The following is a 13,455-nucleotide window of genomic DNA, read 5'->3' on the forward strand; positions in this document are numbered from 1 at the left end:
TAGCTCCCCTGCGGGATCTGGGCAGCATCCCATAATCCAACTCTTTCTTTCTTTCTTTCTTTCTTTCTTTCTTTCTTTCTTTCTTTCTTTCAATGTGTATTGATTTTTGAGACAGACAGAGACAGTGAAAGCGGAGGAGGGGAAGAGAGAGGGAGACACAGAATCCGAAGCAGGCTCCAGGCTCTGAGCTGTCAGCACAGAGCCCGACGCGGGGCTCGAACTCACAAACCTGGAGATCGTGACCTGAGCCGAGGTCAGACGCTTAACCGACTGAGCCAACCAGCCACTCCTAACGTGACTGTTTCTGTAGCAAAACACACGGACATCACACTGAGCAAAGTCTACAAATAGCCGCGGGTCAGTTCAGGCCATGTTTTGTCCCCGGATGAGTTCAATTCGGGTGGGGGGTTGGCCACCCAACTGGAGGAAAGTGGCCAACAAGGAAATGCGGACTGAGATGGTAAGTCTGGGGCCAGTGCCTGGTGTGTGGCAGGAACCACAGAAGCAGTAGCCTTAATTCGCTGTTTTTCTGTGGGTTTCTAGTTGTTCATGCTGAGAGAAAGCCAGGAGAGGGAGCTCTTGAGATTCCTGGAAGCGGGTGGCTGCTGGGCCGGCTGCCTGATTTGCAGAAGTGGGGCAGGGAAACAGGGGGGCCTTGTTCACATTTATTGATAATTTGTAGCTGGTGAGACCAGAGCACTAAACCAAGTGCAGCACCCCCCCCCGGTTTGTTTTTTTTAAAACAAGTCAACTCTGCACCCAACACGGGGCTCACACTCACAACCCCGCGATCAAGAGTCGCACGCTGTACCAACTGAGCCAGCTGGGTGAAGCGCGGGGTCCTTTTGAGTGCAGGCCGTGGGCCGCTGCACGGGTCACACGCCTGGGTGGTGGGTACCTTTGTCCTGAGCGGCTCCCTCTTCCCCGGTAGCCCAGGCTCTAGTCCCGGCTCCGCTCACCCCCTCTGCCTTTGGGACCTGGCCAGCCCCACAAGCTGGCTAGAGCCTGAGACCTGAGTCCTCCATGTAGGACCCCCCTGAGCAGGCCCCGAGCTGGCAGCTGGTGTGATAAGGATTGGGACAGAGTTGTCAGGAGGCACGTGAGCAGAAGGGCTCCCCCTTTGGAAACCAGAGCGGTGGGCAGGTCACTTCTCGTACACCCCGGTGGAATGTGAGGTCACACTTAGCTTTGCTGTGGAAGAGCCAGCTGACCTTGCTGGGGACCCACGCTGAACAAGCGACGTTTGAGGAGGGCCCAGGAGTGCTCAGATTTCCCACAGGGGTCAGATTAATAAAGTGAGGAGCCCCGGAATGTGGGAGGAGGAGGAGAGCTGAGGCAAGGCCCACAGCACCCTGACGTTTGAGGGGAGCTGGCCGGGGGAGAGATGGGATGCCTGGAGCAGGGGAGGACAAAAGCCAGATGATGAAGAGTCCCCCCCCCCCCCATCCAGGGCTTCCTCCCACACGGGCCCATGAGACTCCTGAGCTGTGGCCGCTGGAATGGCCACAGGGAAACCGCAGATACAGAAGAGAACAGAAAGCCGCGCAGGACGCGCAGGACGCCGCTAGACAGGCTGGGATGACTTGTGTGAGGAATGAACCACTGGAGGGTGAGTGAGACTCGCGTGCGCCTGCCCGCCCGTCCTGACCGGGTCCTCCCTCCTCCCCACAGCCATCTCGGGATCCTGGGCCACTTGCGCTTCCTTCTCCACCGTCTACTTCCTCTTCATCATCGTCGTGGCGTCTACCGTCTTCCACTGCCACTGGCGCCTGGCCGTGGTGCCCGGCCCCTGGGCCCACTCGGGCCGCGGCGTCCTGCTCCCCAGATCTCTGCCTCGGGGCGGCATGTTCACCATCAACGCCCAAGGGCGCCTGGGGAACCAGATGGGGGAGTACGCCACCCTGTACGCCCTGGCCAAGATGAACGGGCGGCCCGCCTTCATCCCGGCCGAGATGCACAGCGCGCTGGCGCCCATCTTCCGGATCAGCCTCCCCGTCCTGCACCACACCGCGGCCGGCAGGATCCCCTGGCGGAACTACCCCCTGAACGACTGGATGGAGGACCGCTACCGCCACATCCCGGGCGAGTACGTGCGCCTCACCGGCTACCCCTGCTCCTGGACCTTCTACCACCACGTGCGCGACGAGATCCGGCGCGAGTTCACCCTGCACGACCACGTGCGCGAGGAGGCCCAGGCGTTTCTGCGGCGGTCTGCGGGTGGGGCGGGCGGCGGCCGGGCACCTTCGTGGGCGTCCACGTGCGCCGCGGCGACTACGTGCACGTCATGCCCCGCGTGTGGAAGGGCGTGGTCGCCGACCGCGGGTACCTGGAGCGGGCCCTGGGCTGGTTCCGGGCCCGCCACCGCGCCCCGGTCTTCGTGGTCGCCAGCAACGGCATGGCCTGGTGCCGCGAGAACATCGACGCCTCCCGCGGCGACGTCGTGTTCGCCGGCGACGGCGTGGAGACCTCGCCGGCCAAGGACTTCGCGCTGCTCGCGCAGTGCAACCACACGGTCATGACCATCGGCACGTTCGGGATCTGGGCCGCCTACCTGGCGGGCGGGGACATCATCCACCTGGCCAATTTCACCCTCCCGCATTCCCCCTTCCGCTGGATCTTTAAGCCCCAAGCAGCCTTCCTGCCGGAGTGGATGGGCATCGCTGCTGACCTTGGCCAGGCCAGAGAGAACAGCCCCTAGCCCCGCACGCGCCTCCCTGGCCCTCGGGTCGGCAGGCGGGCCCAGAATCAGGCACCCACAGCCTGCCTCCCGGCTGCTCTGCTTCTGAGCTGGGCGGCCTCGAACAAGTGACTTAACCTCTCTGTGCCTTTGCGGGCCACGTGCAGAACATAATACAGGACTTCCCTCAGCGGCTCCTCGCAAGAACCCAGCAAGTCCATTCGGTGCCTTGAAAACACGCGGTGAGTATTGGCCGCTAACGGGTGCGTGCGTGGCGTCCCCTGAACCGTTGTGCTGCTTTAAGAGGGAAACATATTTTGAGCGTAAGCCCAAATTTTTTTGCCCCTGCCTCCTGAGAGGGTTTGGTTTGGCGAAGCCATTCCTGCCCTCAAGTCAAGGGCAGCTAAGAATTCGGGCTTTGGGTTTCCTGAGGCCTTACCGTGCAAGGATGTGAGGGAAGCCAGGATCTGAGAGGGTAAATCTCAGGGAGACGACCTCGGTGGAGCAGAGAAGTCCCCGGAAATGGGGGTGGGCGTGGGGTGGGGGCCTCACAACGCTCCGGGGACCCAAAGCCACTCTGAGAAACCCCTGTGTGGACAAAAGTTGGATGAAATGATCGTAATACGGGTTTTCTGGTATTCAGCATGTTTAGAAGTATGGAGATCCCAGGATCTTTTATCGGTGTATCACTCCTTTCTGGATAGTAAAAAAAAATAATAATGATTAATTTTAAAAAATCTTTTTTTTTCAAAGTTTATTGATTTTTTAAAACAAAAATATTTAATGCTTATTTATTTTTGAAAGAGAGAGGGAGACGGGGCACGAGCAGGGGAGGGGCAGAGAGAGAGGGAGACACAGAATCCGAAGCAGGTTCCAGGCTCCGAGCTGTCAGCACAGAGCCCGACGCGGGGCTCGAACCCACAAACCGTGAGACCATGACCTGAGCCAAAGTCGGACGCCCAACTGACAGGGCCACCCAGGCGCCCCTGAATCCCCATTTCTTGGCACGCTTCTGAGGTTGAACAAATTTGTTTTCACATATTAATCACATTGTATCTCCCCAGAGCCATTTTGACCCCAATTTACTTCCTTCAGTCCAGATGGAGGCATCATGGTCCGGGGCTGAGGGTCGGGGATACTAAAGAAAAGCCAAAGAAGGTTCCAGAGGAAGGGGAGGGGAGCCGGGAGGGAGGTTCTATGTGAGCCGTCTACTGCTGCTTAGCAAATTTACTCCAAAACATAGTGGCTTAAAATAACTACAGTAATTTATCACCTCGTACAGTGTGTGTGGGTCAGGAATTCGGGAGCCGTGTAGCTGGATGGTTCTGCCTGCCAGGTGTCGGCAAAGGCCAGTCATCTGAAGGTCCTCCTGGGGCCGGGGGGATCGGCTTCCACGGCTAGAAGTTTCCTGGGCTCTTGGCTCTTGGTCATATCCTCGAGATGTGGGCCTCTGTGGGGCTGCGTGAGCCTCAAGGCCGCTGCATTCCTCCCTAGAGAGAAACCAAGAGACCAAGGTGGAAACTGCCCTGCCTTCACGGCCCAGCCCGCCCGAGCCACACACGGCCACTTCTGCCATATTCCATCGATCACACCGCGCAGCCCTGGTGCACTGTGGGAGGGGACCGCAGCAGGTTAGGATCCCCCGGAGCAGGGGGATCACTGCAGGCAGCCAGTGCCCGGGGGGGGGGGGGGGTGACACTAGTTTTCTAGAGTCGTCATAACAAAGTACCACAAACGTCGTGGCTTAAACCACAGACACGGATTGTCCGACGGCTCTGGAGGCTGGAAGTCCGATCCGCAAGGTCAGCTGGTTGGTTCCTTTTCTTTCTTTCTTTCTTTTTTTTTAATGTTTATTTATTATTGAGAGACAGAGACAGACTGTGAGCAGGGGAGGGGCAGAGAGAGAGGGAGACGCAGAATCCGAAGCAGGCTCCCGGCTCGGAGCTGTCTGTCAGGGACCCCAAGATCATGACCTGAGTCGAAGTCAGACACTCAACCCACTGAGCCCCGCCGGCCGCCCCCTGGTTGGTTCCTTCTAAGGCCGTGAGGGAGGATGTGTTCCTGACTTGTCCATGACCGTCTTCTCCCTGCCTTTTTGTCTCCCCTCTGTACAGGTCTGTGTCCAAATTTCCTCCTCTTCGTTAGGACGCCAGTCATAAGGGATGATGCCCTCATTTTTGTAAATGTTTTTATTTACTTATTTATTTTTGAGAGAGGGAGCGGGAGGAGGGGCAGAGAGAGGGGGACAGTGGATCCAAAGTGAGCTCCTCTGAGCCGACAGCAGCAAGCCCAACGTGGGGTTCGAACTCACAGAGAGATGGAGACCTGAGCCAAAGCCCGACACTTAGGCCACAGCGCCATCCAGGCACCTCCCATTCCGTGTGTTTCTTCCGTTCTCTTAAGGCCGGTCCCTCCTCCTCAGGATCATTTACCGGAGTCTGGATCTTTTCCCAAATTGTCCCCTTTGGAGAGACTCAAGCCAGAAGGGTAGAGGCATCTCAGCCGTGACCTGTGGCCCGTTACCAACTGCGACAATTGCAAAGTACAGAAGTGAACGGAGGCCGTGTGTCCCCCTTCACTAGAATACGGGCCGTGCCAGGGTCCTTCCTACCGCTCCTCCAAATCTCCTCTCCAACCTCCTCCGCCCTGCAGGCATCTGCTGAGGACGGAATGTTTGGGTCCCTCCCCAGTTCCTGTGTTGAAGCCCGAACCCCCTACGGTGCTCGTGTCAGGAGGCGGGGCCTAGGGGGGGGCGGGGGAGACCATTCGTTCATGAGCGAGGAACCCTGGTGTAACAGGATCGATGCCCCTGTTGTTGTTTTAAGGTTTATTCACTTTTGAGAGAGAGCACACGGGGGACTGGCGGAGAGAGCGAGAGAGGGAGACCGCAGACTTGAAGCTGGCTCTGCCCTGAGAGAGCCCCATGCGGGGCTGGAACTCATGACCTGAGCTAAAGTCGGACGCCTAACCGACCGAACCCCCCGGGCACGCCCCGGGATCGGTGCCCTGGTAAGAAAGAGACGCGAGAAAGATGATCTTGCTCGGCTCTCGGACTGCAAATCGGGAAGTGCGCTCTCGCCAGGCACGGGGGCGGCAGGCGCCCTGACCTTCAGCCTTCAGGCGGCATGCGTTGTTTCAGCCCCCAGTCCGGGGTTCTTTGCTGCCGCAGTCCCCACTGACTAATAAAGACCGTTTCCAGGGGCTCCCTCGCCCTGTGGCTCCGGTTGGCTTAGGCCAGTGGGATCACAGTCCAGAAATCAGGGGAGGAAGGAGAGCGAAGCCGGGGTATTTATTCTCCAGGCCCGTCCCTGCCGACCTGGGGTGGTAACTGCGCCCCATGTCGATGCCCCCGCCCCGGGAGCTGTAACATCTCTTTGTCGGTTTCCCTACATCCTCCCCACACCTTTGTAAACCGTCCTTGGAAACCCCTCTCCCGTTGCCCCCACGACTGTTCCCTCTGCGTTGGGACCCTGCGCGATGCCTCCAGAATTTTGCTAGCGCACAAAAGCACTCCGCACACCCACGGGGCTCTGACGCCGAAGTCACTCAGCTTAGTGGCACGATGACCTGTCCTCAGTCAGAATCAAGTTGGTTCTGAAGAAAATAATGAAAACGATGAAGAGAAAACAATGAAGTGATATTTCCCGCCGGCTTCACTTCGGGGACCCAGGGGAAAGCCACAGGCGGCCGGGCGCCCGCTTCCCACCTATCTCTTCTCTCGAACACCCTGGGGACGCTGTTGGCACTGGGGGCAGATTCGGAGGATCCATCCTCCCAGCCACCCTCCGGCATTATCTCCCGGGTGGGGTCGTCTCTGCTGGGAAGGAGCCCTGCTGGGAGGCAGAACGGACAGACAGACGCAGCTCGCTTCCGCTTCCGGGGAGCTGGGTGGAGAAGCACAGCAAGACTCCAAGGTGCATCTGTTTCACCTAAATGCTAAGGGGACCCAGCTCTGTTCCCTCGTTTGGAAAAGGAAATAAATGACTTTTAGTTGGTAAGGGCCAAAGCAGAAACTGGCGAGCTGTCAACCATAAGTGGCACAAATTCAATCAACAAATATTTGCTGAGCTCCGCCCTGAGCTCAAAGACCTCCCACCTTGACCCCACCACAGGGGATGGGGGGAAGCCCCGGGCAGGGACCAGCAAGCCCAGTACCCCAAACAGCACGGAGCACGCAGTATGTGTTTGTTACGGGTCGAGTTGTGTCCCCCAGAAGGGTGGGCGGAAAGCCTTCCGCCCAGGATCTCCAGATGTGCCCTTCTTTGGACGTTAGGATCTTTGCAGATAAATTAGTTAAGATGAGGTCACGCTGGGGTAGGGTGGGGGCCCTGCCTCCGACGTGGCAGGTGACACCGACACAGGAGGGGACAGCGCCATGTGATGACGGAGGCAGAGATCAGCTTCTAGCCCCTGACTGGGAGGGAATGATTTTCCATTGTTGAAAGGCACACAGTGTGTGGTTAACAGCACCCTTGGGAAACGGATACGGTGCTTCCGGTTTATTTATTGAATGGCTTGGACAAGCATGAGCTGGTGCCAGGCCCCTCACTGCGTGCACCAGCAGATTAGAGACACAGGCTGCCGTGGCCCAGGACCGGTGTTCCCGGTCAGATCACGGAACCCAGTGGTCATAAGGGGAGAGCACTGGGGGGTGAGTCAGGCAGGGTGTGATCTGGTTGAATGCGGGAAGCGGGTAGAGGCTATACAGGCACACCACAGGGGGCGACCTAGCACCAACATCCCTGCTTGTCGTCTACGGTCCCCGAAACCCTCAGAGCCCAGAAAGCTGTCTTTCCAGAAGGAACTCAGGCTTATCAACCAGACGCCTATACCTGAGTTGAGCCAACCCAGCTGCGGGTCTGGGCGCCTTGGGTCACAGGGCCAGGGGTTGAGCCCAACCAGAAATGGACTCCCGGGTGTCACCTTCCCCTATGGCAGCCTGGGACTCAAATGCAAGGACCAGGGTGGGGGTGGGGGGTTGCAGACTAAGGTTCACTTCACAGCTCAGCTAATGCCCCTGAGATTCCCAGCCTTATGGCCCACAGGCTGGAGATCAGACCACTTTCTCATCGCCATCGAAAATAAAGCCTCTGTTCCCAACTTGGAATGTGTTACACGTAGTGACTCAGAGGGGACGCATAGCTCAGTGGTTAAGTGCACACGCTCTGGCCGCAGGCTGAGGATGTCAGGCTCCCACAGCCGCTGGCTGTGTGGCCCTTGGCAAAGGACTTCACCTCTGTGAGGATTGAAACAGTACCTGGCCGGAGCACGGGTGGGGGTGGGGGTGGGGGGTGCCTGGAAGGCTCAGTCAGTTAAGTGTCTGACTCTTGATTTCGGCTCAGGTCATGATCTCATAGTTCGTGGGTTCGAACCCCGCATCGGGCTCTGTGCTGACAGCATAGAGCCTGCTTGGGATTCTCTCTCCTCCCCCATGCTCCTCTCTCCCTGCCTCCACTCTCACAATAAATAAATAAACTTGAAATATATATATTTATATATACTATATATATATTTGTAAAAAATATATATGATATATGTATATTACATCTTATAAAACATTAAATAAATCAATAAAACCGTAGCGGGCCAATCAACCACATACTGTATGAAATGTCCAGAAAAGGCAACTCCACAGAGACAGAAAGCAGACTGGCGGTTGTCTGGGGCTGGGGGGTTGAGAGGCAATGGCTAGTGAGCGCTAATGGGTGCAGGCTTCCTTTTGGGGGGATGAATACGTTCTAGAATGATAGTGGGGACGTGTGCACGACTCTACAGCCACTCTGGTTTACAAGCCACTGATCCGTAAGGCCACCGAATACAAGCCACCGAAGCGCATATGTCAAGTGATTTGTCTGCTTTACATTTTATAGTTTGAGAATTAGAGCTCAACCAAACTGTGATTAAAAGATCAACCATGCCCGGCCCAGCGACATGCGCAGTGACTGTTAGCTGTTACCACATGCAGGGGAAAGGGTGCCATCCCGGGGCGGGGGCTCCAGAGCAGGGACCCATGGATTTCCACTTTTGCATGAGGGTGTATTTGTGGTGGTTAAAAGGAAGAGGAAGAAAGGGGCGCCTGGGTGGCTCAGGGGGTTGAGCGTCTGACATCCGCTCAGCTCATGATCTCACAGATCATGAGTTCGAGCCCCACGTCGGTCTCCGCTGACAGCTCAGAGCCTGGAGCCTGTTTCAGATTCTGCGTCTCCCTCTCTCTCTGCCCCTCCCCTGCTCATGCTCTTTCTCTCTCTCTCTCTCTCTCTCTCTCTCAAGAGTAAGTAAACATTAATCCAGGTGCCCCCTCCAATAAAAAAAAAAAGAATAAGAAAACATTAAAAAAATAAAAAATAAAATAAAAGGAGGAGGAGGGGGAAGAAGAAGAAGAAGAGGAGGAAAGAAAAAAGCTTTGAGGCCATCAGGGAAATTATAATTTGGATATTATGATATTCAGAAATGACTTAATTGTAGGGCTGGTAACAGCATGGTGTTTGTTGTACACTTAAATTTTTAATTAATTTAAAAAATTTTTAATGTTTATTTATTTTTGAGAGAGAGAGAGACAGAGCGTGAGTGGGTTAGGGGCAGAGAGAGAGGGAGACACAGAATCTGAAGCAGGCTCCAGGCTCTGGGCCGTTAGCACAGAGCCCGAGGCGGGGCTCGAACTCAAGAACCGCGAGATCATAACCTGAGCCGAAGTCGGACGCTTAACTGACTGAGCCACCCAGGCACCCCTCATTTTTAAGTATTCTTACCAGTCAGAGGAACACCCTGAAATGTTCAGGGATGGAATGAGAAGGCCCAGTTGAGCTACAGACCAAGGGAGGCTGGCAACACAAGTTGAAAACCGACTGCTGGGTGCTTGGGGCTTTGTTGTACTGGCCTGTCTGCTTTTGTGCATGTTGTTGAATTTCAATTCCATAATACGTTTTGAAGAAATTCCACCAACGCCCCCTTTTATTTATTTATTTTTTTAAGTAGGCTCCCCACCGACGCGGGGCTTGAACTCACGACCCTGAGATCAGAGTCGGACGCTTAACTGACTGAGCCACCCAGGTACCCCTACCAACACCTCTTTTTGTGCCCCGGGGAAAAGCTTAGGGGTGGCCCGGCCCTGGTTTCCACCCCACAGGGCTCCCAGTCTGATGGCAGAGGCCACAGGTAACCTTAATGGTGGGAGCCGCTCAGAGCCCTCACGGGGAGGCTGGAAGGAGGTTGGAAATCGCCCTTTAGCTTACACTGAGTGTCTCATGACTGATGCAGAGCCCATGGATGGCGGGAGGTGGGGGGAGCTCCAGCGTTTCACCCTCCCCTCTGCAATCCCCATGCCCCTTTGTGTGTGGTCACCACAAGCGCCCCGTCCACAAATCCCACATGCAGCCCGGGGCCCCTCTAACCCCGCGGTTAATAGCCGCAACACATCCCAGACTCAGATACTCATCAGCAAGCTGTTTACTTACATAGAGGTCTGGCAAAATGTTCCAAAGTCACAGGGGTGCGGGAACATTCTTGGCCAGGTAACGAAGATTCCTCCTCATTCTGGCATCCCCGGTCCTGGTCATGGAATGAGGTAGACGTACCCCCGCCAACACTTTATCATACGCATAAAGGCTGGTGGGCAGTCGTCAGCTGCACCTACGTCTCATGGACATCATCCCAGGAGATGGAGGTCTGAAAACCCCTTCCTCCCTTCCTTCCTTCCTTCCTTCCTTCCTTCCTTCCTTCCTTCCTTCCACAAATATGTATAGAGCACCTACTATCTTCCAGGAGACGTTCTAGACAGTGGGGACCCACGAGGGAGCAAAACGGACATGGTTCCTGCTCTCAGGGAACTGTCACCTTAACGGGAGGTATTTCAGTCAGCTAATGCTGCGTAACAAGCCGTTCCCCAAATGTAATGGCGTTAAGTGCCGAATTTATTATTTGTCACGATTGCGTGGATCGCCTGGGTGTTTCGCCGCTCCGTGTGACGTCTGAGGTCTCTCATAGGGCTGCGCTCCGCAGGGAACTTGGTTGGCACTGTCGGCCGTCCTCTGTGTGGCCTCTCTCCCACAGGACAGGCTGGGCTTCCTCAGGGCATGTTGGCTGGATGCCAAGGGGACGCGTATCAGTGTTTACGGAAATGTGGCAGGTATTTGTGCAGGATCTTGTCTACAATTGGTACCCACGACAGACAGGGTTAGAGTCACTGTCACTGGTCATTGCCTGCCCGCGAAAACAGACAAAAAGGCTTCGGGTTCAGGATTTAAATCCCGGTTCCGCCACTTCCAGGCTGGGTGGCTTTGGGCAAGTGATGGCACCTCTCTGGGCCTCAGCTGCTAGGGATCACCTCACACAGTTGGAAGGACTAAGTAGGTTGTGGGTGTAGAGCAATAATGAACATCGATAGAGTTCCTGCCCTGAGGGGACCTACAGCCATTACAGATATTTTTAGTCTCATTACTATTCAAGGTGCAAAATGAACGTAAAAGTATGTCCTGGGGAGGGACCAGGAACAGAGGATCATGGGGGTTCCTGGTGGCTCAGGAAGTGTCAGCCTGAACTTGGCCCCCAGCTTGCAAAGGAGTTGGCTGGGGAAGGGTGCCCCAGGGGTTTGGGAGCCAGTGACTTGATTACAAACTGTGTCTGTGTCACCTTCTGTGTGTGACCTTGGGTTTTTCTCTTTGGCTTTCTGTATTATTATTATTTATTATGATTATTATTATTACCACTATTTTAATGTGTATTTATTCTTGAGAGAGAGGGAGAGGCAGAGCATGAGCAGGGGGGGGGGTGGGGGGGAGAGAGAGGGAGACACAGAATCCCAAGCAGGCTCCAGGCTCCGAGCTGTCAGCACAGAGCCCGACGCGGGGCTCGAACCCACAAACCGTGAGATCATGACCTGAGCCGACGTCGGACGCTCAACCGACTGAGCCACCCGGGCGCCCCTCTCTTTGGCTTTCTAAGCCTTGGGGTCTGAGGTCACAGCAAGACACAGAGGATGCTGGGACCTGGGCCTAGGGGCAGTGTGGGAGGAACATAAATGGAGGCTCCTGGGACAGGCCAGGCTCAGGCATGTGTGAAAGGCAGACCATCCCATCACAGAACATTTCCACTCCCTCGGAAAGAGGCCGGTACCCGTCAGGAATCACTATTTCGCCCTCCCCAACCCCCCGGCAACGAATCTGCTTGTGGATTTGCCTACTCTGGAAATTTCGTAGAACTAATCACACAAGGGGCCCCCGGGTGCCTCAGGGTTCGAGGCTCGTGGGCTCGAGCCCCGCATCGGGCTCTGTGCTGACAGTGTGGAGCCTGCTTGAGATCCTCTCTCTCTCCCTCTCTCTGCACCTGCCCTGCTCACTCGCTCGCTCTCTCTCAAAAGAAACATTAAAAAAAAAGTGTTCTCTCTCTAAAAACAAACAAACAAAAAAAATAGACTACAATAGAGTGTACACATAACCTTTTTAAAAAATTTTGTTTTTAATGTTTATTTATGTTTGAGAGAGAGAGAGAGAGAGAGAGAGAGAGAGAGAGTGCAAGTGGGGGAGAGGCGGGGGGAGGCAGGGGAGAGGACCCGAAGCAGGCTCTTCCCTGACAGCTCAGAGCCTGGAGCCTGCTTCGGATTCTCTGTCTCCCTCTCTCTCCGCCCCTCCTCTGCTCACGCTCTCTCTCTCCTTCAAGATAAATAAACATCCCCCCCAAAAAAAATTTTTTTTAAGTTTGAATTTTTTTGGTTAAGTTGGTTCTCAGTCGAAACAAAACAAAACAAAACAAATACACTTTTGAACATGTATCACAATCGAATACGTTTTGTCAAACCAAAGCTCGAAATTCCTCCTGCCCGGATTATTTTCGTAGGTTTTCCTATCATCTGTCTCTTGGGGTTATTTACATGTATTGTGTCTGTACGCGGGGTATCAGAGAACAATGTTCTCTGCAAGTCTGTGTTCTAAGATACCATGTTGGTTGCTTGACATTGGCCATGGGGTGGGGGAGGGGGGTGGTATTTATACCATCAAAATTTTTACCAGTCACACCACATGCTACCAACCAGGGATTATTTTTGCCCCAGGGAGCCGGCTGTTAAGCATTTCCCAGCCCGCCCCTGGTCCTGAAACAGGAGACCTGAGGGGGTAGAACAGCCGTCCTCAATTTGCGAGTATTGTCCGGGGCAAGGGGGAGGGGGGACATTCTGGGCATCCGTGGGGCAGGTTTAGTTGTCACAATGGTTGTCCGATGTGGCCACGGCATTTAGTGACTAAGGATAAATGCTGATAAATGTTACATAGAGATGTGTCCCACATCCCCGTGACTTTTAAACATCCTGTCAGAGATCCACATAGGTGAAAAATCTGTTTCTATGTTTCGGAGCCCAGAATCCGCTTTGCGTATCTTACAGGCCTCCTCTTTGCTTGTTCCTTTTCTTCCAGTGTTGGGGAAGCCGGGTCATATGTCCTGTGGACCGTCCCACGTTCCGGACTTGGCTCAATGCACCCTCGCGGTGTCCATTCACTGGCGACTTTATCCTCCTGTTTTTTTTTGTTTTTTTTTTTTAATTTTTTTTTCAACGTTTTATTTATTTTTTTGGGGACAGAGAGAGACAGAGCATGAACGGGGGAGGGGCAGAGAGAGAGGGAGACACAGAATCGGAAACAGGCTCCAGGCTCTGAGCTGTCAGCCCAGAGCCCGACGCGGGGCTCGAACTCACGGACCGCGAGATCGTGACCTGGCTGAAGTCGGACGCTTAACCGACTGCGCCACCCAGGCGCCCCTATCCTGTTTTTCTGAAAACCGGTGATCACACC

At 55.0% G+C, this 13,455-nt stretch overlaps 1 protein-coding gene across 1 annotated transcript; it reads left to right on the forward strand.

Annotated features, from left to right (window-relative positions):
• Nucleotides 1–1,614: 1,614 nt before the first annotated feature.
• LOC115502565 (galactoside alpha-(1,2)-fucosyltransferase 2-like) lies at nt 1,615–13,177 on the forward strand. Its single transcript, XM_032591323.1, is given in 3 exon segments — nt 1,615–2,210; nt 2,213–2,919; nt 13,081–13,177. Coding segments are annotated over 2 exon segments (852 nt in total). The 5' UTR covers nt 1,615–1,844; the 3' UTR covers nt 2,699–2,919; nt 13,081–13,177.
• Nucleotides 13,178–13,455: the final 278 nt, after the last annotated feature.

Source organism: Lynx canadensis, chromosome E2 (genome assembly GCF_007474595.2).
Source record: "Lynx canadensis isolate LIC74 chromosome E2, mLynCan4.pri.v2, whole genome shotgun sequence".
Taxonomy (NCBI): Eukaryota; Metazoa; Chordata; class Mammalia; order Carnivora; family Felidae; genus Lynx; species Lynx canadensis.